The 24,353-nt window shown below is 49.9% G+C and overlaps 1 protein-coding gene across 2 annotated transcripts in view; it reads left to right on the top strand.

Annotated features, from left to right (window-relative positions):
* The first annotated feature begins 2,695 nt into the window (after window positions 1–2,695).
* The window catches only part of Pcsk6 (proprotein convertase subtilisin/kexin type 6), a 190,139-nt gene continuing 168,481 nt past the window's right edge, over window positions 2,696–24,353 (top strand). For both annotated transcript variants that reach the window (XM_021235532.2, XM_021235531.2), the window contains exon 1: window positions 2,696–2,986. In XM_021235532.2, coding sequence (XP_021091191.1) covers window positions 2,711–2,986 — 276 coding nt within the window. In that variant the 5' untranslated portion in view covers window positions 2,696–2,710. The remainder of the gene's footprint in view (window positions 2,987–24,353) is intronic.

Raw genomic sequence — 24,353 nt, 5'->3', positions numbered from 1 at the left:
TCACATGCCAAGTGAGTGGTGGGGTGACCTGGGATTGAGTGCTCACTCTTCTCCAGTCCCCCAAGGTACTGCCCACGTGACCCAGAGCTATCATTCTGGCCTGTAGAACCTAGCAGACTCTCAAAGGTACAGTCTACAGCCAAGCTTCCATCACTTAAATAGAGATGAGTTTTGAATCCCAAGAGGCTGTGCGGTGGCCTTCACTTAAGGGTATGTGGGGGGGGCAGCTAAGCAGCCCCTGCTCCTGCTGCACAGGGACCAGAGACAGGCATAAGAACACAACTCCATATCACCTCCTAGTGGCTCACCTTCTGTGAGGGAACATGCTAGTGAAAGCAGCACATCTCTGAGTGTTTTCTAACTTCTGAGACACGGCCATCTCCAGTTACCTTTCCAGTCCGTGTCCGGTCCTCCCCCAGCCTAGCTGACCTCGATCTAAAGATGCAGCACATGTACTCCCCTGCTCCCCACCCCACCTCTCCTGCAGCCTGGGAGCTGTGTGTAGCTCAGGGCCATCTGGAGAGCAGAGCTGAGTGAGTAATGGAAACCCCTCCCTGCAGGAAGACGAGGCAAGTTTTATTACAGATCCTATCTCAACACAGAGGGCTGGGACTCCTGTGATTGAGTTAATCCTGTCACCGTGTAAATCAATAGGAAGCTTGCAGGAGGCGATTTGATTTAGGATGTTCATTTTGGCAAGCTGGTCTTCTTACAGTCATGCCATGGCCCAGGTACTTCTACAACAAGCAGGACGTTTAGTCCCCAAGGACCAGCCTTGTTAATAAAATAATTCTGATCCCTCCAAATACAAAATTCAGGTGCGTGTTAGTCTCCTCTCAGTTCTGTACCCTATATCCCTGCATCTACCAAATTATTATAGGAAACCCGTATTTCTGCCTGTCAAGATGACTGCTGTGACGGGCTACCCTCCTGGGAGGTACGGGGCGCTCCATATCTTCTAGAATATAAGCAGTGCGCGGGGCCTTCAAACAGGCCATGGATCTGGGATGAGGAGAGATTGGCTGGCCCATGAGGACCAGGAAGGGGACTCAGGTTGTCAGGGCAGATTGCTGGAAAGGAGCAGAATGAGTCCTCTGAAGCTCTTCTAGGGACCTCCTGGCTGGACAGAGGCAGGCCGAAGGCTCTGGGTACTGTTTTTGTCTAACAGGCATGGAGTGTTCTTCTTTAGGTCTGGCCACTTTGTGTGATGGCCTTACATCTTTCCAGCCGATAGGGGACAAGGGAGCATCCAGGCCTTGGTTCTGTAACTGGCCAGGGACAGCAGGGTCAGTCATGGCCTGGGGAAGAACAGCAAAGGCCACAGGTGTGAAAGGGGGTCCTTGGCATGAGCTTGGCTTGTCCTGGCTTGGCTTCCCACCCTACTTCTTTCCCTTCTCCCTCCCACCTTCATTAGGGTGACTCGTGCTTGTAGAAAGGAAGACTCATGTTATGATATAAAACCCAAGGACTTCAGGTGGCCCTCCGTAGATCCTGCCCTCTCTCTACCTTGTGTTCCGGCTCACTTCTACCCTATCTACCCGGCTATATACTCAGGCAAGGGAACGCCAAACAGCACCAAGACGGAACCAGCTGTTCTTGTAACCTGAACATTGGTAAAGGGGCTTCCTTACTGCCTCAAGGCTTTCTCCGCCTTGTTTTGCAGTATTTTGTTTCCCTTTTCCCCTCCTGTAGTAATCAGGCTGAAGATTTGCTTTCTGCGCGGGGGCCAGCTGGGACCAATGGGTCCTCCGAGGATGGCAGCCATCCTAGCCTCTCATCATTGCTTGCTCACAATGTGAACGTGTGTGCACGTTCTCCACGCTGCTCCAGGAGGGAGAGCGAGGACCAGTCACTTTCCCTACTGACTGGTCCTAACTCAGTGGGTGCTTTAAAGCGTGTACACAATCTAGTGAACACCAACCACGTGGCAGGCCCTGGGCTCATCAAAACAAACATTCTTGCCAGCTGACTGCAAGGGAGGAGCTGACATCCTCAAAACTGCCAGATGGATAGGTGCTATTGTTGCCCCCATCTTACAAGAACAGAGAGCAAGGACAGAAAAGTGCCCAAGATCGCACAGATATTAAGTGGTCCTCCTTGGTCTGCAAAGCCTTTCTGGCTAGGCAGCAACCTCAGCCCTGTACGGACACTGGGTCCCCAATACTGTCACGGACTCCAGCTAAGTTCCCCACATGCCCTTTGCCCATTTAAAGTGGTCTTCGGGTCAGACCACTAAGATCCGGGCACATTTGCAAGTTCACTGCCATAGATAAGTTGAGAAAGGCTGTCTAGCTTTGGGGACCCCAGCAGGTGAGTGAGTTCAGCCTCCAGGGGCGCAACCGGTATTAACCTAAGTCAACTCCTCGGGGAAATGGGGAACTCACGTAGGATGCCCTGGCCCCTCCCGGCTCCTAGCGGAACGCGCCGGACCGAGGCTGCCACTCCGAGCAGCGCCCTGTCCCGAGAGCCCCAAAGTCTCGGGCCTCCCCTGCGCCGGCCCCCGACTGCTGGCGGGCCGGGAGACTGCCGCACGAGCGCGGGCCCAGGGGCGCCACCGGGCCGCGCGGGCGGGAACGCGCCGCGGCGGCCTCCTCCTCCCCGGCTCCCGCCCGCGGCGGCGGCGCTTCCCCGGCGCGGAGCGGCTTTAAAAGGCGGCTCCCCACCCCCCGGCGCACTCGCCGCTCGGGCGCTGCGCGAGCCTGCCGCTGCCATGCCTCCGCGCGCGCCGCCAGCGCCCGGGCCCCGGCCGCCGCCCCGGGCCACCGATGTCGCGCGAGGCGCAGGGTACGCCGGCCGGCACGGACTCCCGCCGCTCGCACTGCGCCCCTGGCGTTGGCTGTTTCTGCTCGCGCTGCCCGCTGCCTGCTCCGCGCCGCCGCCGCCGCCGCGCCCCGTCTACACCAACCACTGGGCAGTGCAAGTGCTGGGCGGCCCCGGAGCGGCGGACCGCGTGGCTGCGGCGCACGGCTACCTCAACTTGGGCCAGGTGAGTCCCGCCGGCCCCGCGCGCCCCAAACTTTCTCGGCCGCCAGCGGCCACGCGCGAGGGGGCGCCTTGCCAGCTCGGCCGCCTGCGGCGCCGCGTGGGAAGGTGGCCCGCACCGCTGGAGACGGCGGGGGCGCCTACGGGGATTCGCGGGGAGTGCCGCGGGACACTTGGCGTGGGGGACGTGGTGGCCTGCGTGGACGGTCACGCGGGAGGGCCCGAGGCCGTGGGTCCCCAGAAGGTGTCGGCGGGCACTCACACTCGGAAGTGTGGCCTCGGAAGCCCTGATCCGGCGCGGACACCTGCCCAGCGCTGAAGTTGGCGCCTAAGGGGTCGCTGGCTGCGTTCTGCCCAGCTGCGCCATCCTCAGCGTCCACTCAGTTTCCCGTGGCCTCCGAACCCTAGCTCCGCCTCTCGGGCCACTCTGCCCTCGACGGGTGGTGCGAGACTCTGGGCTAGGTGTGCGCTCCAAGGCAGTCAGGCACTGGTTGGGCGACTTGAGCGTGGCTGGCAACTCAGGGACTGGCTTTCCCTCGGTGTGGCACGCTGGTGCTGCTTGTGCCCAGAAGTCAGGTTTGGGGTCAGGGAGCAAGCAGGATCCAGAAACTGCCAAGGCTGGACTCTGCACTTAACCTCTCTAGGCAAAGAGGATGATTGCTTTGGTTTGGCCCCCGGCTGCAGCTAGAACAGTAGCTATCTGCACACTAGTTGTATGACCTTGGACATGTCACTCCTTGACTTGCTCATCCATAAGGGTAGTGACTTTGTACTGCCTGGGGTTGATGAGATGACCTGGTGATGTTCAGAAGCAAGGCAGTAGACACGGAATCCCTTTCTCCCACCCTGGAGGTATAGACCGGCTGTCATTTAGACTAAGAAAAGCCGAGTTTGGGCACTATAGTCAGTGCAGCTCCCAAGGACTGCCAACATGGGACTCATTTTTCTGATGCAGCCTTGCAGAGAGGCAATCGGGCAGGTTGATCTCGATTTGTGGCCAGTGCAGGGAGGGCCTCAACAGGCTCAAGTCTGCAGTCCCACCAGGAGAGCTCCCAACGCCGTTACAGATCGACAAACTACACACTCAGGAGAATCCAGTGAAATGAAGGGAGCGTGGCCTCATAACTCAAACTGCAGGACCAAGCAGCGTTAAATTTAGTTTCATCATTATCTGTGACAGAAGCCAGCAAAGTGTGTGCCGTGGTCCTAATCAAAATGACATTTCTTCGGCACTTGATGTGAGGTAGAAGGTCTTTTGGAAGGGGGGAGTTTTGTTATGTGAAGTAGGTTCCTGAGACAGGCCAGAGTTTATCCAAAAGAAATAATCAGCGTTTTGTGTCTTCAAACATCCTAAGAGCTAAGATTTGCCTTTTGGTGGCTCTGGCTCCATACTCTCTGTAGCTGTCAAATCCCCAGGGTCTATTGTCTGGGTTGAAGACAGTTCTCCTGTTTGCTTAGGGCTCCAGACTCCTGCCACTCTTTCATTCTTCTGCCCAGGGTGGCCCAGCAATTTGTCTCAGCTGAAAGTGATTCTTTAACTGGATGGTAAATTACAAAGTGCCTGGGATTTGGGCTCCAATAATTAAACAGGCTCTACACTGCAAGAGACAGAGAGGCACAGTTAGCTCTCCCTTGGACATTCTCGTCCTCTGGAATAACCTTGTCTATCCCTTGGCCATGCTGGCCTTTGAGTCTACTGCATTTCACCGAGCTGCTTATGAACAAGGTCTGTACTCCCGATTTTGCCTATGGGGAGGGAAGTTTCTTGAGGCATGTGTCCCATCACCCTGGGATGCTGTTGGGTGGCCCTTTAGGTCTCCCTAGACAATGCAGCCACAGACTCCACAGCCTGTCACTCAGCTTGGTAGACCTGGTCCTGGATATGATGGGTGACATTTTCGAACTGAAAGATGACTGGGTTGGGGCTAGGAGCTGTCCTGGGTGTAATTACTCAAGGAAAGCCCTACTACTCTGTCTTCCCAAACCTGCTTTTCTTTCTCTGCCTTTAAGTGTACAGCTAATGTGGAAAAGGCCCAGAGCTTTCCAAACTCTATCTACTCAGTAAGAGCTCTTTAAAAATCTTATTGCCGTTTTCAACCAGGAGAATTTGTGACTCATAAATAAATCGGAGATGTTTTTAGTTTTGCTTTGTAGATGAGTCAGTGGGGTGGGGGTCGGGAAGGGTCTGTTTGTGTTCGCACACGGTAGCCATGTGTCACCTCTGCCATTATGATGACTGCTTTTGCCTCTTGCTGCATTTTCTCCTCGGAGATCGCCTTTGTGTGACTCTCTCCAAAACCCTTAACTCGCAATTAGTGTTCTCTTCCCTACCTGCCTGAGTCACAACTTTGGTTTTCTTGTCCATCCATCTGGCTATGCTCTAACATTCTGTTTTACTGCCAATCAATTGGCAACCTGGCTTGATTTATTGAACACGACCCACAGGTAACTTAGGGCAGCTATTAGTCACCTTTCTCAAATTACGGACCTCTTTCCGTCTGGTACAGGTTCTGTCCCTTTCCATTAAAAATTACGCATCTAATAAAGACAAGCTAGCCACTGTTTCCCTCTCTAAGCATCACTCCAGGTAATGCAACAAGTTTGTTTCTAACACAAAATGCAAATTATGGGCCAGTGATAGGGCTCAGTGTGTAGGTAAAGGTGTTTGCTGCCAAGTCTGATGACCTGAACTCAATCCATGGGACCCACATGGTGGAAGGCGAGGACTGATTCCCAAAAGTTGTCCTCTGATCTCCACATGTATGCACTGTGGAGTGCACAAACATGTGTGCAGATCTGAACACACACAGAAAGTAAAAATGAGGAAGAGTCAGATACTGTCACTGATAGTTGACACAGCTGGGAAGATAAGGGAAGGGAACCTGGAGGTTAGCTGTGAGAACTTGTAAGAGACTTGAATGGGCTGCTAGAGCTCTGGTCACTTGCACTTCCGCAGACAGAAGACAAGAGACACTGTCATTCATCCGCGGGTAAAGGCGCTGAGATACTTGGGAATGAGTTATTTAAAGGGGAGAATTTATGGAAAGAATGATAAAGTGGTTTTGTTCTTGAGGTGCTGGGGATGGATTGTGCTAGGGTAGTGCCACTGAACCACACCTATAACCCCTCAAAAATCATTTGCTGCCCCCAATTAATCCATTAATCCCATAAATCCACATGGGATTGAACTGTATGTGGAGTCCACAGATGAAGTATAGAGTCCATATGGTGCAGTGAGGTCCAAGAATCCTTCAGACAGAAAGAAGAGCAAGGAGGGGCTGCCCAGCAATGGTCCCACCCATTCGTGGAATGAGCGCGAAGCCCAGCGTGCGTGGGAGACTGCATGCCAATGGAAGAGTTACAGACGGATGAGGAAAGAGGACCATTTAGTTAATAAGCGGTTCTGGAAGAACTGACTGTCCACATGGAGGAACAATTAGAGTCTCAGCCCATACTATACAATGCTGAATTCTAGATGGGATTAAAGACCTGAGTGTACATAAGATTTTCAGAAAGATATAATGCCCTACCATTATGCCACTGGGAAAGGAGGCAATGTCTTAAACAAAACAGATTTGAATTTAGGATTCAAAAATGGGCAAATAGTGACTACATTTAAGTTCTTGGTCTAGAAATCTAAAGCAGCAACTGATAGCCCATGACAATCCCGCCCATATACTTTGCTTCTGTTCTGGTAGTTCGAGGTTTCTCTTAGTCTGCATTTTTGTTTTGATTAAAAATCTTAGTAAAACTGGAGTTTATAAGCAATAAACTGGTACAAAAAGGGAGAGATTGCTGTGTCAAAATAAAAATTCTGTACAAAGAAAAGCCCTCAAAGAGTATTGAGAAAGCCATAGACGATGAAAAGTAGTTAGAGAGAGCACAGATTACTTTTAAAATTACAGATTGATGAGAAAGAAGATAAATGCTCAGTAGTAAGGCAGAGAAGCACATGGCAGAGAAAATGAATGGCCAGTGAAGAGGGGATGCTTAGGCTGGCCGGAAGCTGCCCAGAGGCGACAGTGACACTACTTCACGCCTATCCGCTGGGTAAACCCTGGGCAGTGTCAAGCCCTGAGACCTCTTCTTGTTCCTCATTGAAACTGGTGTGTTCTTTAGAGGGAATTTGGTTCCATGGTGAGAAAGTTGCACCAGCTACTCCATATCAAGCCTTGTACTGGGGAAATGTGCTACCTGCACAAGGAAACTATAAGGAGAATGCCCATTGAGACTTCCTTTTCATACACATAAATGAAGGGTAAAGCAGCCTAAACATCCACCAGAAGAAGAGAGAAGTGACTAAGAATAGTAACACTGTGGAATAACTAGATGGTGGTTACAGGCTCATAATGGAGATATGCGCACTGTTCAGTCAGCACCAAGTTTTAAAGGCAGTTTCAGGTATGCAATATTTATGTGAGCTTTAAAAAGCAAAACATACTGTATTGTTTGGTGGATGAACATAAGGATAGCAAAATTTTAGAAGCCTAGGCAACAAGAATGTCCTTCAAATTCTAGTTTATAAAGACTTCTAAGAAGTGGGGAGACTTCTTAATCCTTTTTTTAATTTTTAAGGATTTATTTGTTTTGCTTTATGCATGGTAGTGTTTTGCCTTCATGTGTATGTGCAGCATGTGTGTGTGGTCCCCACGGAGGCAGAGGGAGGGTGTCAGATTCCCTGGGACTGGAGTTGCAGTTGGTTGTGAGCCACCTTGTGGGCGCTGGGACCCAAGCTGGGTCCTCTGAATACCAATGAGCACTCATAGTCACATTCTCAAGGGGCACATGTATGTCCTCTGTGACCTCAGGTTTCTCGTCCTTGGCCTTAGACTGCACTGGGTTAGACTACTCAGAAAACAATGCTTGTGTGTGTGTGTGTTGTGTGTGTGTGTGTGTGTGAGAGAGAGAGAGAGAGAGAGAGAGAGAGAGAGAGAGAGAGAGAGAGAGACTTTTTGTTCTTCTCTAAGCAATAAGGAGCAGCAACTCCTTGCACAGGCCCACATGGGGTTAGGTGTCCTAAGTAATCTAGCGATGATCTAGAGTGTGTGGGAAGATGCTCTTTACACATACCCTATCATTTGTTCAGGGAGGTGAGCATCCTTGTTTGTGGTATCTGTGGGTAGTGGAGAATGCCTGCGCTGAAAGAAATGCATTTGGCCTATGTACAAATTACGTTTAGGCAGTTTACATTTTTCTTCAAGTCAGAATATATTACATGTGATGCTGCATATGTTTGCTTGCAGTATGCATACATACATGCATACACTTCCACATATGCATCTACGCATACAATGTTAATGGGGGAAAGAAAGGAAAAGTGTATATCAGACCCACACACCACAGCGTCCCTGGACTGCCCCAAGCACATCCATGGACGCCCGAGGTGCCTTCAGACCTGGGTTAAGAAGCCCCTGCTTAATCCGGGCAGTGGTAGCCCACACCTTTAATCCTAGTACTCCTGGAAGCAGAGGTAGGCAGATCTCTGAATTTGAGGATAGCCTCTAGGTCTGCAGAGCGAGTTCCAGGACAGCCAGGACTACACAGAGAAACCCTGTATCGGAAAAAAAGGAAAAAGAAAAGAGAAGCCCCTGTTTTAAGACCTCCCAGGCAGGGCCCATCCACTCATTGAGGAAATAGTGACTCAGTGAACATAAGGCCTGGCCACAGATCACAGGGTATTTGGATAGAGCGGCACCAAGCACCAAGCACTCTGGCTTCCGGCCATTGCCCATCCCCTCTGCCATACTCCTTCCTTCTTCTCTCTGTCTCTTGGCAGAAGGTCCCTCATTCCAGCACGTGTACACGGTTACCTCTGACACTGATGACTCCTAGGCAAGGCAAGTTGTTTATGGGCTGGGCGTGCAACACCATTTTTCTCCTCACTGCAGCGAGGCGTCCACAGCTCTGGAAGTGATGTTTATCTGAAGGGTGGCATTCTGACACCATACTTCCCCTCGTGTTTGTGCTTTGCCTGGGGTATTGAGCTAATTTGTTAGTTCTGAGTCTGAACATAAAAAGAGCAGGCTGGCTGCCAGGGCCCTAAAAGATCTAAGAGCCTTAAATGATTTTGAACTTGCCCTAAATAGTGTTCCTTAAAATAGCTAGTGAACAGGCCATCCCTGGCCCAGAATTTCAGGTAAGCCTGCGGAATCCATTTGCCAGCAGAGGAAAACTGTTGCGCAGTGGACAACTTGTTCTCACGATAGAGACCCAACTGAAGCCTTAACCAGGTGTTAGAATAGTAGGCCAGAACTTGTGCCAGCCAAAGCACGGGGACTTGGTGGGGACACGGCAAAGCCCACAGTGCCAGTCATCATCCGTGACCTAGCTCGTGAGTACTGCCTTTTGGTCTCAGGCTGTCTTGCCGGTTAGGCACAGCTGGCCCCGGGAGAGGTCTTGGGTGTGCACTGGGTCACAGACAAGGTTGGGATTTATGAGGCTCATGTCGTACTGTCTCATTTAGCATCTCTACTTAGTGGACAGGGCTTTGATGGCCTAGACTGCCCTCCTGAATCACTGGGGCTGGGCGGACAGCCGTGGTTGGAACTGATATGGCTCGAGTGTGTGGATCCGGGAGGGTCCCAAATGGCAATGTCCAAAGGCAGACATGGAATGGGGCCTGAGCCACTGGCCAGCCGACCAGCCCGCTGGAAGTGTTTCCCAGGCCGAGGCCAGGGAGCACATCAGAGACACAGCAGTAGACACAGGGCAGGGGAGCCTGCAGACACTGGGACCTCAGTTTGTCTGCTTTGGGGTGACCATAGGGCCACTCAGGGGCTGCTCAGACACTGTTTTAGTGTCTGTCAGTTCCCTGCTGTCATGGAAACCATCCTTAGCTTGCTGGGGTGTCTCAGCCTCTGCAAAGACAGCAACTTTTTGAACCTTCCTCCTCCTAGCCCAAGATGAACGGGAGCCTCCCCTCCTCCCAGGACCCGCACACAGGGCTTCGCTGCACCTGACCCCAGTGCCCGTCTTCCTCACTGTGCTGTGACCTCGGGGCTGGCCAGAGGCCCTGGCCTGTCCTCAGGCTGACTGATGTTTCTTGTGCGGGTGTCCTTATGTCAGCCGTGTAGGGAGATGTCATCTACTGGTCATGAGGCATTTGGTCCAGTTAGAGTCTGGCAAGCCCGTGATTGACAGTCCAGGGCCCGAACCCACACTCAGTGGCTCATTTTCCAGCTTCCTCACCTTTGGCAGGTGGAGCCCGTCTCTGCTTCTCAGTCAAGGGCAGGTCACGGCTCCTACTGGACACCTTAGGATTCCTGATGAAATAAACAGCTGAGCTAGTGGCTAATGAAGTCAGTGTCTCTCCTCCTTTCCACCTGGTACTCCTGTGTGTATACACACATATGTGCTGTGCTGCATGTTACCTGTGTGTATATACATATGTGCTGTGCTGAGTGTTACCTGTGTATACACCCATGCACTGTGTTGCGTGTTACCTGTGTATACACCCATGCACTGTGCTGCGTGTTACATCATTCTATATAGGACAGTGAATTTCTTGGCACTGACACTTCCATCTCTCTATAGATTTTAAAACACTAAACTTAGTCCTTCTAGTCCTAGGGTGCTACACTAGGTCACTCTAACTGTACTTACCCACTGAGCACACTTAGCTGTAAACTCACCGTCTGTGTCCTCATTTCACAGGACCTTCCACTCTGGTGCCTGAGCTGGAGGCCTGGAGTTGCCTCTGACTCTAACCAATCGCGTCTCACCACAAACCGACTGGCCCCTCTGCTCCTGCACTGTGCCTCACAGGCCAGGCCCCCAGCCCACTTGCCTGCATGCCAGACTGCTGCAAAGCCTTTGCCTCAGCACCGCCTCCCACCCCAGTCCCAGCTGCACACCTCAGAACCCCTTTCTTCACTCCCAGACTTCCCTTCAGGCTTCCTCATGCTGCCCTGTCTGCCTAGGATGGACCTCACCCTCCTAGCTACCCCTCATCTCTCCCAGCTCAGCTCCACCGTCAGCCGCTCTCTCCTGAGTGCCCCAGCCCAGAGGACATATCACTGTCATCATCCCTGATGATTATGGCCTGCTGGTTTGTCTGCCACTTAGACTCTGGGCTTTCTGGTGAGTCTCAAGTTGATCCTCTGGCTGTACTCCCACAGAAGTCAGTTCCGATTCTACCGCTGCCTCTGGGGACTTGTGTTCATTTAGTGAGTCCTTGTAGAGGTTGTGAGCCTTCCTGGTCAGGGCCCAGCCCTTATTTTATTGAACATCTCTCTCACTGCCTTTTTTTTTTATTTTAATCTCTTGCTTTTCAAATTCACTCTGCCCTGTGTGTGCATATGCATGAGGACACCCTCCTGGGACACTGCCCTTTGCTTCTGGGTCAGGTCATCTCCACACTGAGCTGTGAGTCCCACGTCCCCTGGCAGTGCCTGGGGTCCTGCCATGCATGCCTCCCATCCCACAGGTCCTATCATTTCGTCCAATCCTGCATCTTCCTAGTGTCCTCATGCCTCTGATGTGAGGGATCTGAGGACAGTGATGGGTCCAAGGCCTCTGTCTGGTCCCTCAGAGAACCAGGATGAATAGCCATCAGCTGTTGGGAGCCTCACACTCCGTGGGATGGGATCAGCAGGCTTGGGTTCCCATAGTAACCAGCCCATCAATGCCCTCAGTGTCGAGATGGTGGCACCGCAGAGGGGAAGAAATAGTCTCATTGTCTCCCCTTTGGCCGCTTGGGCACAAACAAGCCGCACCCCGCAGGGCCCTGCAGTGCCCTGAGGTCCAGCCAGACTTGCTGATCTGCAGTGGTACGCTGCACATGTCCCTTGCTGAACTAGGCCAGGAAGGAGGCCATCACTGTCAGTTTTTGGACCCTCATGGGGACTCTTAAATCTCTGCCACTGGCCATCATCAGTCATAGAACCCTCGTTGATTAGGGCCAACTTTTCAAAGGCCAGCCGGTCCACTCCTGCTATGGGGTAAACAAATTCCTTGTGTTTCTGAAGGAACCTGGATTTCCAAACTTTTCCCCTTTGGTTTCTAGTCATTCTGGTGACAATCTCAGAAATGATCACAGAGCATCCAGAGCATCCTTCTTGCTCAGGAGAGGCCTAGGTTACCTGTGTGATCTTATCATCACCAGGAGAGAGAGGGGGTGGGGGAGGGAGGGATAGAAGGGATGAGGGTGCCACTATGGAATTCAGGACCCTCCCCAGAACTCCTTGAGGTACCTACCCTACACTCCCAAGCCTACCCCTCAGTCCACCTTGTCTTTTTCCCTGCCCTCCAGGCTGGAAACCACAATATTTCCTTAGATTATTCCCTTCCGTGGTATTGGCAGCCCCTAGATAAAGTCCCTGCCAGCTTACACCCCACCCCCTGCCTCTCGCCCCTTACCCTGCAAGCCAGCAGCCACAGCCCAGGCCAGCCCATGCTTGCACTCTGCTGACACCCGAATTGCGGCCTCATTACCTTCCCTGCCTCCCTTCTCAGCCTTGGCCCCACCAACCATAAGGTTCTTTAGAGCCACAAGTCTCACGCTGTCCCTTCCCTGCTTCCAAACTGTCAGAAGCTCCTGTGTAGCGTGGCACACACAACCCCGTGAGGAGCCTGTCTCCCCCTGCATAATCTCCAGCCTAGCTCCTTCCTACTGGCTCCAGCAGCGCCAGAACTTTGATGTTCTGGAAACCTTACCCGTGCTCTCTGTCTGCATCTGCTATTTGTCTACGCATGATCTACGCGGAGAACCGTATCATCCTTGAGGACTGGCTGCGATGGTCTTTTCTGACCTGGCTACTGCTGATAGGCTTGAGCACTGTCCACCGAGAGCTCTGTGAAAGGCTTGGCCACAGTTGTGTGAGGGTGTGTTTTCTCCCTGGACTGCAGCATCGTGTAGTAGTAGCTTAAACTTTCTGTCTCCTTAGGACCTGGCACACAGGCTCAGTAAACCCTTAACCATTACAGTGTTTTTATTCCAGGACCTGTGGTTTCTTGATTCCACTCACCCAGAACGCAAATAAAGGGAAAATGCTACCTTTATTGTCACAGCTGCTGTTGAGTTCTCCATTTGTAACTGTCAAGGACGTGTATGGGTTTCTATCCTGTGACATCTCTTGGTACCTTGCTATTGAAAGACATGTTCTCCAGGACTGGTTCTTGCTCCATGATTTCAGGGTCACCTGCAGGGACTTAAAAAAAATCAAGGCCAAGGAATAACCTCAGCCCTCCCTGCCATGTGGCCACTACAAGGCAAAGCTGACACATCTGGCAGTACCAGGGTCCCAGACCGGTGTCTCAGAGTAGGCGTGAACCCTTTGCTCCTAAGTGGACAAAGGACAGGAAGAAAGCAGCAGGGCCAGGAAGTTAAGCTGGAAGAAATAACGGAGGGCAGGGAGGGCAGCATAGAGAGATTTTGGGGCCCTCTACCCCCAAGCTTCAGCGGGGTCTTTTGTGACAGTTTTAGTCTTTGGAGTGGCAATCCAGATCCTGACTACACTGTGCCTCAGGTCTACACTGTGCCTCAGGTGTGGCTGTATTTAGATGGCAACTTAGTCAGTGGATGCCACTTCCACCATTACTGTCACCGCCCAGCTTTTAGCTGGTCCTGCTTGTAATGCCTAGACTCCTGGTATTAACTTCACCACACAGCTGGGCAAATTGACCCCCAGAGAGGTTGAGTAATTTACTACAGTTCAGTGGATGCCAACTCAACGGCTTGGCAGCCTGACTTGTGGGCCCTACTCTGGCAGTGTCAGCTCTGTCAGGAAACCTACAGAGAGAAGGTGATATATGAGCCAGGGGGGGCTTGAGTCAGGTTTTCCAACCAGCAAAGAGCAGAGGGCTGCAGTCCGGGCAGGAAGGTGGGGAGGAAGGGCGGTGCCCTGGGAAGGTGCCTTTGTGGCCCTGTTAAGTGAGGGTGCCTTGTACTTGGGATCCTCCCTTCTTATCAGGCCTCTGGCCCAGAGCTTACATCAAAGGCTTATCTATGCAGGAATGAAGGCAGACCAGCATCGCCTAGGATCAAACCCTTGCCTTACACATGCTAGGCAAGCACTCTACCGCTGAGCCACACCCCAGCCCTAGACCAGAGCTTTTACATTGGATCCAAGAATTTCAGGAGCAGGGAAGGTTTCTTGTATCCCCCCCCCTCAGCCTGGTGTAAACCCCCCCAGCCTGGTGTATACCCCCCAGCCTGGTGTATACCCCCCAGCCTGGTGTATACCCCCAGCCTGGTGTATACCCCCCAGCCTGGTGTATACCCCCAGCCTGGTGTATACCCCCCAGCCTAGTGTATACCCCCAAGACTAGTGTATGCCCCCAGCCTGGTGTAAACCCCCCATCCTGGTGTATACCCCCAGCCCAGTGTATACCTCCCCAGCCTGGTGTATACCCCCAGCCTGGTGTATACCTCCCCAGCCTGGTGTATACCCCGCAGCCTGGTGTATACCCCCCAGCCTAGTGTATACCCCCAGCCTGGTGTATACCCCGCAGCCTAGTGTATACCCCCAGCCTGGTGTATACCCTCCCCAGCCTAGTATATAAAAAATTTAGATGCAGAAAAGACTGGAACCAGAAAACTATAGTAATCATCCATAATTCTACTATCCAAGGATGATCACAGTTAAAACGTGGACCATGTCCTTTTGTTGTGTTTTTTAATCTTTGTGTGTGGGTTTGGATGTGTGATGCCGTGGCACACATAGAGGTCAGAGGACAAATTCAGGCATTGGTTTTCAACTTCCACTTGTTTGAGACTGGATCTCTCATTCACCATTGTGAATGCCAGATTAGCTGGCCCAAGAACATCCGAGATGCTCCTATCTCCAACTCCCCCCTTGCTGTAGGACTGTTGATTACAGATGGGTCCCACCTTATGTGGGTTCTGAGGATCCAAACTCATGTCCTCACATTTACACAGCAAGTGCGTCTCCCACAGAACCTTCTTCCCAGACTTTTTGCTATTTCTGTGACTGTGTACGAATATGCACACATACTTGTTCTAATATCTATATGCATGATGACTTACACAAATAGACTGTGTAGTTTTGAAAATTATCCCTCCTAAATTAGTAACTGTTCTCCATTGTAATTTTCGATGGGTGGTATGCCGTTGTGTGGCTGACAGTTAATTTGCTGAGCATTTCCGTGACATTTGGGTTGTGTTGGGAGCACGTGGTCTGTAATGCCAGGACTCCCCTGCTTCTTTGTCCCCACTGACCAGGTCACATCTCTATTGAAAGGTGCCTTTTCTGTCCTTGTAGAACTTAGAAGTATTTGTTTAACTCATGATATTTATTGAGAAATTTTCTGTTTTACAAAATTACTGGAAATTGTAGAGATGGCTCAGTGGTTAAAAGCACTGGATGCCCTTCCAGAGGACTCAGGTTCGATTCCCAGCACCCACATGGCAGGTGACAGCCCTCTGTAACCCCAGTTCCAGGAGATCTGATGCCCTCTTCTGACCTCTGCAGGCACCAGGCACGTGTGGTGCCCAGACACACATGCAGACAAAACACCTAACAAATAAAAATAAATGAACATCCAGGTTTATTTTTAAAAATTACAGGGCTGGGGAGAGCGCGGTGGTAGAGCACAGAGAGAGCGCGGTGATAGAGCGCTTGCCTGACACTCGCTTGACCTGGGTTCAGGCTCCCACACTGGAAAAGCAAACGACTTTCTCATGTCTGCTGCAGTTACTTTCCCATCACGGAGCTCCAACAGTGCAGACATATAAAGAGGAAAAGAACAAACCCAAAATGCCCTTGCTGGACTCGTCCCCCTTGTCTCTTCCTCATGATATCACCACTGTTCACATTTTAGCACAAGTGTTTGATTTTATTTCTTGAAGAAAAATGTGAACATGTGCACATACAGAACATTGGGCTTGGATCCAGATAAGCATTCTTTTAGTACCCAGCTGCCTTAACCACCCTGAAGCGGTGAGCTGCCTGCTTCCGAGCTAATATAAGTAGCTCTGTGTCGTTGTTATGGCTGTGGTGGATATCTTGTTGCACTATTTACCTTCAGATCTTCATTTGCCTTACCCCCATGCTGCCACGATCCTTCTTATTCATTCCTCTCTGGGCACATGCATGAGAATTTCTCATGGGATACAGATGTGATTTTAGTGAGAGTCACAGACACCTGTGTGGTCCTGGCTCCGTGGCAGGTGATTTTCTACCTGTTCTTCCTTCCTGACTCATTTATCTTCCTAGAAACCCTGTGAAGTCGGTGCTGTCATCCCTGTCTTACAGATGAGGAAACTGAGTCACAGACAAGTAAAGCCTGTGGCTTCACAGCTTGTAAACGCCAGAGCCAAGATTTGGACTAAGGTGCCCCGGCTCCAGCGATTGAGGGGATGTGTCATTGTACCTTGTATTGGGCATTGGCTGTGGCTCCCAGGCAGGTGGATGAAGACTGACACTGTTTCTAGAAAGGTGTGAGAAGGTGGTTACCAGTTTGGAGTGAAGGTGGTCTCTTGCTGTTCTTACCAACCCTACAGTGCAAGATTACTTTCATTGGTTTTCTTTGTAATTGCAACTCAAGTCAAATATCTCCTGACATATTTATTCACCACTTTCACTCTTCTCTGAATTGCTTGTTCATATTCTTTGCCCAGTTTTTCAGTTGAATTGTCTTTCTTTGATCTGAATAATTTATAGATATACTCTGTATTTTGAGAACCAGTACCCCTCACTCCTCCTAGTTCTCTCTCTCTCTCTCTCTCTCTCTCTCTCTCTCTCTCTCTCTCTCTCTCTCTCTCTCTCTCTCTCTCTCTCTCTCACTCACTCTCACTCTCCTCCTTCCTTTTTTTTATTTCTTTCTTTAAAGAACATTGCAGCAATTTCTTTGAACCTTGTTCAGTGAGTTTGTTTGTTTGTTTGCCTGTTGTGTTTTAAAATAGAGCCGGGAATGCCACTGCTTGCAAGGCATTGGGCCTGCCCTTTGTGTGTTTCAGGGATGAGCAGGACTAGATTCCTGTCTACAGCCCACAGGAACTTAAGCAAGCACTGAAGAGGAACATGCAGAGCTGGTAGGGAGCAGGAACTTTACCCTGGGTCCAGGGAAGGCTTTGTAACATCTGAGGCCCCCTCAGAGGAACAGAACGGGGCGTGGTGTTTGGACAGTATCTCACTCATCATCCCATTCAGAGGCAATCCGTTCAGAAGCATCCCCTTAAGATGTAGAGAATTTCAGGAAAGGGCTTCGAAGGGGCAATCAGAGGGAGTGGTGAAGGGGGGTGCTGTTAGCAGAGTCTCCCACTATGGAGAATGCAGTAGCCTTCTGGACCTTCCAATGGCCAGGTGCTGCTGTCTGGAAGGCTTAGCCATCCCACTCACAGAGCAGAGCAGGTGGGGAATGGGCCTTGTGGGGGAGAGGGAAGGGGGAGGGAGGGAGAGGGAGAGAAATCAGCCAGGTAAGAGAAAGATGGGGGAAAGGGGGTTTAGTGGGGGTTGGAGAGATGGGTCAGAAGTTAAGAGCACTGCTGCTTTTCCAGAGGAACTGAATTCGATTCCTACACCCACAGGGCAGCTCACAATCATCTGTAACTCCAGTGCCATGGGATCCAATGACCTCTTCTGGCCTCCTGTGCACAGACATATATGCAGACAGAACATTCATGCATGTAAAATAATTTGCACTTATTGTACAATCATGAGGACCAGAGTTCATATCCTAGTACTGCTGTAACCGCCCAGTTGTCCATACACTCATCACCGACACACACAGGCACACATACCCTCACACACATACCCACTCACACAACGTTTTTGTGTTTTTGTTTTCATTCTGACAGCTGGTGTGGGATGTACGCCTTTAATCCTAGTATTCAGAAGGCAAAGGCAGTGAGTTTGAGGCCAGTCGGGTCTACCTAGTGAATTCCTGACTAGCCAGTCAGGACTATACAGTGAGACCCTGTCTCAAAAAAAGAAAGAGAAGGAGGGATGGAGGGAGGGAGAAGAAAGATGGGTAGGTCTAACTTTGCCACACATCTGATGGTGTTAGATGGCAGGGCTATTTATCAGCTACTGTTTGGTTCACTAAGGTGTGCAGTGTCTCCAAGGTGCCTGCCCAGTACTAAGCTACAGAGATGGGCTGGGGAGGGCAGGCTGTGCACCCCAGCAGTCCCTCCCCCATGCCAGTTTTAGCTTTACTAATGTCCTCTTCGAGGGTCATGGAAGAAGCCTGCCTGCGGTTTGGTGTCTGTCAGACCCCGTGTCCCTGGATCCCTGCCTGTGTCTCACTTGGAGTTTATTTAGGTGTGTCTGTCTGAGAACAGATTTTACCAGAAAAATAAGTCCATTCTTGGCTGTCCCTGGACTCCGTCTCACATACATCTCCATCTTATACTGCTGATGTTTAAAGTCAAACAAAACCCTCACTCACTGAATATTCCTCACGACAAAGCCCTGCTTTTCCAGATTAGAAAAGAAACCATTTTTGTCTTGCTGTCAAGAGCTCATTAACACCTTTCTTTACAGCCTCTAATGTGTCATTTGCAGGAATGTGATACTATTAGCCCAAACAAGAAAGCTGGGTTCCTTTCAGTGGCTTCAACCAGCTTCTAGCCAGTGACTCAGTCAGTTCAAGATCCTCTCAGCCCTTCATTTAAACAATTGTTTTACTTTGGCAGTGCTATGGATGAAGTCCAGGACCTCATACAAGCTAGGCGAGTGCACTGCCGTTCAGCCACACCCCTGGCTCACTTGGGAATGATTTGTGTTCTTAAACAAAATATTGTCATTTTTGCTTTCTAACCCCTGACTCCAACAGCATTTCTTAGTTGTTTTCCCAGGGATATAGTTCTCTACCTTTTGATAGCTAGTCGCCTCAGGAACATCAGAAAACCAAACCGATTCTGTCTCCTGACAAATCAGCTTCAAACCCAGGTGAAGCCTGGGAGTGGATGTGGACACAGTGACGTCACCACGTTGCTTGCGCTGGGCAACTGGGAGTCACAAAACCACAAAACCACACAGCTGTTTCTGTCCGGTTGGTCTTTATAGCAATCCCCTTAGGTCTGAGAATGGGCCTGTCTTCACCTGGGTGGGCTTTCTGCTTTCTTCTTGTGACAGAAGTCCGGCTGTGGAGAGCTGCAGAAAACCCATCTTAAAGCCAAATCCACTTTTTTGACTGGAAGTTGGGTTTACTTTCCAGTCACTGGTCCCTGAAGTTAGTCACTTGTATGTGCCTTTGTCACCTGTACCAGCCCCGGACAGCCTCACAACACCCTGAAGAGCCATCTAGAACACGGACCGCTTCCTGCAGATTGTCAGTGGCTGGTGCTGCTGTTGGGAGATCTTTTCCAAGGCTGAGGAGCCTTCCTGTATGCTTGCTGCTGCCATGCTCCCTGCTGTCTTGTTTGCTTTATTGGAATCACGCTGCCAGGCTGCATGAATTAGATTGCAAGTCTTGAGGCTGGGCCATGTTCCTGCATGTATCATAGGCATGAAACTGATGTCATATGGGTCATTAGGGACAAGGGACAAAGCCAGCGGGTATAGTCCTCTGCCAAACCTGCCTAGTCCATTTTAAATGCCCTGCTTTGTCTTAAGCTCTTTCATGGAGGTGTGTTAGCCTTGATCCCAGTGTGATTTCTATATCAACCTGTCATAGCAACAGAGGGCATGTCAGCAATATGAATGACATGACCAGCCCTTCCCGTGACTAGGAGAAATAGTGCCATGGTTTTCCCACTTGAGAGAATCAGGCCGACAAGCTTCTCTGTTCAGAACGGATCACCAGTCTACCTGTGTCAATGCTGGGTTCTCAGCATGTGGGGGGTACTGAGTTTTACTACCCCCTCAGATGATTATGAGGCTTCCTGGGCTGTTTAACTTTTACTACAATTTTAAATTTACTTCCAAAGGCAAGTATGAGAAATGGGACAGAGAACAGTGGTGGCGCACGCCTTTAATCCCAGCAGTAGGGGCAGAGGCAGGGGATCTCTGTGGTGGTGGCGCACGCCTTTAATCCCAGCAGTAGGGGCAGAGGCAGGGGATCTCTGAGTTTGAGGCCAGCCTGGTCTACGCAGCTAGAGATCCAGGGCTGTGCATGGAAACCGTGTCTGGAAAAAACAACACCATCAACAAAAGGAAACAGACAACAGGTATATGAGAAAGACCTCACAAACATCACACCTCGTGAAAGAAGCCTTGTGTCGCAACTAGGTGATTCCAGATGTAGGAAGCTGTAGACTACAAAGCTGATGGTGCGGAGGGACTCAACCTTAGGGTGGGGGGGGTGATGGGAAGGTTCACAGATACTCTGGGGTGATGTCTTGGTAGGAGGAGTGAAATCTGACAGTCTGAAGAGCATATGTATATAATGTATCAGATCTCAATAAATGTAGCATGAACATGTGCTCAATTCTTCATAGGTAAATTTTGCCTCCAAACAATAATAATAATAAAAAAACCCTAAGTAAATAACTGACCTCGATAAGGATGTATGTTACTCAGGAAGTGTGCTGATCGTGCCTGTTTACTTTGTAGTGAGCACACCAAGGATAATTGTGCCAATGGTGGGGTGGATTCAGGAAGAGAACCCTGTGGGGGATTCAGGAAGAGAACCCTGTGGCAGTGACTTACGGTGGAATAGTGTGGTGGTAGCGGTGCTTGGTGCACACAGGTGTCTTTCAACTGTGTTCTATGTTTGAAAATTTCGTAATAATATGTTAAGAGAAAAAGACATTTTAGAGTGTGGTGGATGCCCCTCCCCCTAAGAGGAAGCTGGTGTCCTAAACATGGAGTCATATTTACAGATGAAGAGTAAAAGACTTCTAAGGACTTAATAGAGCCAGAGGTGTCATCAAGGCAGTAGCAATGAAGTCTGACTTTCGGACACTTACTTCTGTAGGATGTAGGCCACCTTGGCATCTGAAGGGACAAATGTGGCTCCTGGCGGCCCTCACTTGCTAGTTCTGTGCTGGCAGAGGTGCAGAAAATGTAAATGAGCCCAATCGTACAGTTATAGGAACTTCCTGTGCAGGAGCGATAAGCCTGCCGCCGACACCCTGGCAGAGTCAGTTTGGCTTGTTTTCTCCTAATTATCTTCTCCGCCTGCTCCACCGTGTTTTCACTAATTTCAGGATCAGACTTAGTGACTTCCTGAAGACTTCTCAGCCTCTCTTGATTCTTTTGAAATCAAGGCTCAGGACCAGCTGCTGCCGCTACCGCCGCGGTGCAGAGTCCTGAATGGGAGCCCTAATTTGGACCCCTGCCCGTTTCCCCAGGAGCGCCCCAGACCAGATGCAGCAAAGACAACTCTTGGGCAGATCCTCTGCCTGAGAGGGTCTGCTGGTAAATTCCGAAGTCGGGGCGGGGACAGCGGAGAAGAATGAAAGCATTATTCTAAGAAGCCGCTTTTATTTATAGATTCTCCTAATTCTATTAGAACAACCGCTGGAGGGATATAAAAGTTGGAACACATAACACATAATAGAAATGAAAGCACGTTAAACTAAACTAGGGAACGTGCTAAAATGAGAAGAGACTCCGTACCAAGGGGAAGATGTGACTTTTTTTTTTCTGAAATGAAATCGTCTTAGAGCACATTGTACCGGGAAAGCAAATTAAAGTCAGGACTCGGTGAGGAGAAAACTTGGAAGGAAGCATAAAATATTTCATAATGAAAGGGAGAAAGTGTTAAGCTGACTCAAGGGGAAAGCAAATATGGAGTTTACACTAATTACATTATAGAGACAAATAAAATGTTGAAAAGGAAATAAAGCCAATTAACTACTTAATGTGCTTTAAGAGTCGTTGGCAAAATAAAATGTATTAAATATAATAAAATATGCAAATAGCTATAATTTGCTACATTTTCCCTCCAATAGCCGCCACAGCGCCTCCTGTTCTGCAGACGCAGTGGGGGAGTTTTGACCACTGGCAGAAGGCTTTGGGGGGTTCTAATACAAGGTAAACAGTCACTTTGCATTAGGCAAGCTGAGATCAGACAACACTTTTCAGTGAATGAGGTAGAGTTTGAGGTACATGTGCTTATGGGGGGAAAACTCAGATTAAAGTGTAATGAGCAGGTCAGCCAGAAGGCTTAGTGGCAAAGCCACTGGCCACCAAACCCGAGTTCAGTACCTAGGACCCACATGGTGGAAGGAGAGAGCCAGTTCCTGCAAGGGATTCATTCTCTGACTCTGAATAGGTGCATGTGTGTGTAGGGCATAAATAAGTATAATTTTAGTTCAGTTTAGTTTTCTGAGACAGGGCCTCACTCACTAGGTAGACTTGGCTAGCCTCTGTGTAGACTAGGTTGGCCTTAAACCCATAGAGTTCCACCTGTCTCTGCCCCTGATTAAAGGTATGTGCCACCATGTATTAAATTTAAAAACATCTAATGAATGAAGGAATGGGTGACGAGAATCTCTCTTCTGCTGGCGGTGGGGGAGTGGCGCACGGCTTTAATTCCAGCACTTGGGGGGCAGAGGCAAGTGGATCTCTGTGAATTCGAGGCCAACCTGGTCTACAGAGCAAGTTTCAGGACAACCTCCAAAGCTACACAGAGAAACCCTGTCTTGAAAAACCCAAAACAAAACAAAAAGACAAAAACAAAAAACAAAACAAAACTAATAAACAAAAAGAATCTCTTTTCTGACATTGACCATCCCTTCCTGTACCTCAACCTTTCTTCTGAAAAATGGAAGTTAGCAGCACTTCCGATAAGACCGTGCTTGGAATAGTGCCTGTCCTCAGGTGACCATTCTGCTGCTAATAGCATCATCATCATCATCGTCATAGTGATGGTTATCTGTGCCAGTGGAGCCAGACATACCAGTCGACCCAGTGCGGACATACCAGTCTGCCCAGTGTTGGGTGTGTTGGAGTTGCCCTAGGAGAGCACTGCACTTAAAGCAGGAATCCAAAGCTTGTGAGGCTGGGGACTGGGGGTAGATAGCTCAGGGGCAGAGCACGGCCTGCCTGGTATGTCCAAGGCTGTGGCTTCTGTCTCCAGCACCATGAAGATGGTGGAGTGAGGGAGGTGAATGATTGTTTTTCCTTTTGTCTTTCTGAGGACGATTGTAGCTGTTAACACATGGGATGGAGCAGGCAGAAGCCGTGCTAGACTAAACTCATGAGCGATGACTTCTGCCGCTGCGACATGCATGATTGCAGAGCTGATCATGGGGACTTGCCTGGCCGTCACCCTCCATTCAGCAGTAGGTGTGGGGGGGGGGTTCTCCCTCCTCTGCCTAGCATGCTTTGGAGGGTTCCTACCTACCAAGACTGATGTGAGAGAGGCCCTGCTACCCAGGATTAAGAAGGAATTATCTTTTAAATAAGAGAAAAATAAAATAACGGGACCTACCAGTCAGCCTATGTTAACCCCTGGGAGTCGACAGAGAAGCCCACAAAGGATGGCCTGTGGTCTGTAAGGAATTGGAGCAGGCATCCTGTATCTGTGCCATTGTTTACTCTAGATACTCATTTTCATTCATCCCCCTGAGATAACAGCATACCTGGAGGTGTCAGATTTTTATCTTCTCTCCAAGTGTTTCTTGCCCTGGGCATCATGTATGAGAACTTTACAGACTACTGGCATCATCAAATGAGCCAAAATTCTAAGGAGCCCACAGAAATGTAAAGGCAAAGATGCTATTGTGTTCATGCTGCTCTCCTCACGGTAGCTAAGTTTCCCCATAACGCATAAAGCCAGCCTTTCATTTTCTGGGACTACCTCCATGGACCAGCTTTTGCAAGCAGAGCCATTAGGCAAACACAAGCAGAAGATTTAGATCTGATCTGAACACCTTTGCCTACACATTGATCAACAATTGGCAGGCCCACTTAACATCCTGGGATGTGGAGTCACTCATCTGTGATGTATGGTTGCAGATATCATTACAAAAGCGGAAGTCGGCAGCCAACTGTTGGAGATGGCCCCTGGTGAATGCTGTTCTCTGGAAAAGGAGCCCTGGTCTTGTTGTTAGTGTGGACAAAAATGTGGTCCTAACTGACATCCTCACTCTACACTGACCCCAAGGAGAGTAGTATTGTCCCCAGTGGATTCCTAGCCGGTCCCCACTGTGACCAGTGGTTTAGGGCCAGGAGGGTAGATGCCACCTGCCATACATTAGTACTGCCTCCTTTGGTTACTCCCTCGTGAATGTCCCGGGTTGATTCCACATTTGATTTTGAAAGAGCATAGAATTTGGGGTGTTGGAGTCCTGGGGTCACCCCCTGTCTTTTGACATTAAGAGTCTAGAATGTGAAATGAGGAATTGGTGCAGTTTAATCTAACCAGTCATCTAAAAGCCTCTGCCACCACCACTCATGGATGTTTGCATTCCATTGGGAAGTAATACTCCATGTGCATATGCCATCAGTTTCAGAGAACTGTTAAATTGTAGCTAGGAATGTGTTCAGAGACAAAAAACCAGAGGTGATAACTTAAAC

Source organism: Mesocricetus auratus, unplaced genomic scaffold (genome assembly GCF_017639785.1).
Source record: "Mesocricetus auratus isolate SY011 unplaced genomic scaffold, BCM_Maur_2.0 Super-Scaffold_4256, whole genome shotgun sequence".
Lineage (NCBI taxonomy): Eukaryota > Metazoa > Chordata > Mammalia > Rodentia > Cricetidae > Mesocricetus > Mesocricetus auratus.
The sequence above is the reverse complement of the archived record's forward strand: the minus strand, read 5'-3'. Positions and strand labels throughout refer to the sequence as shown.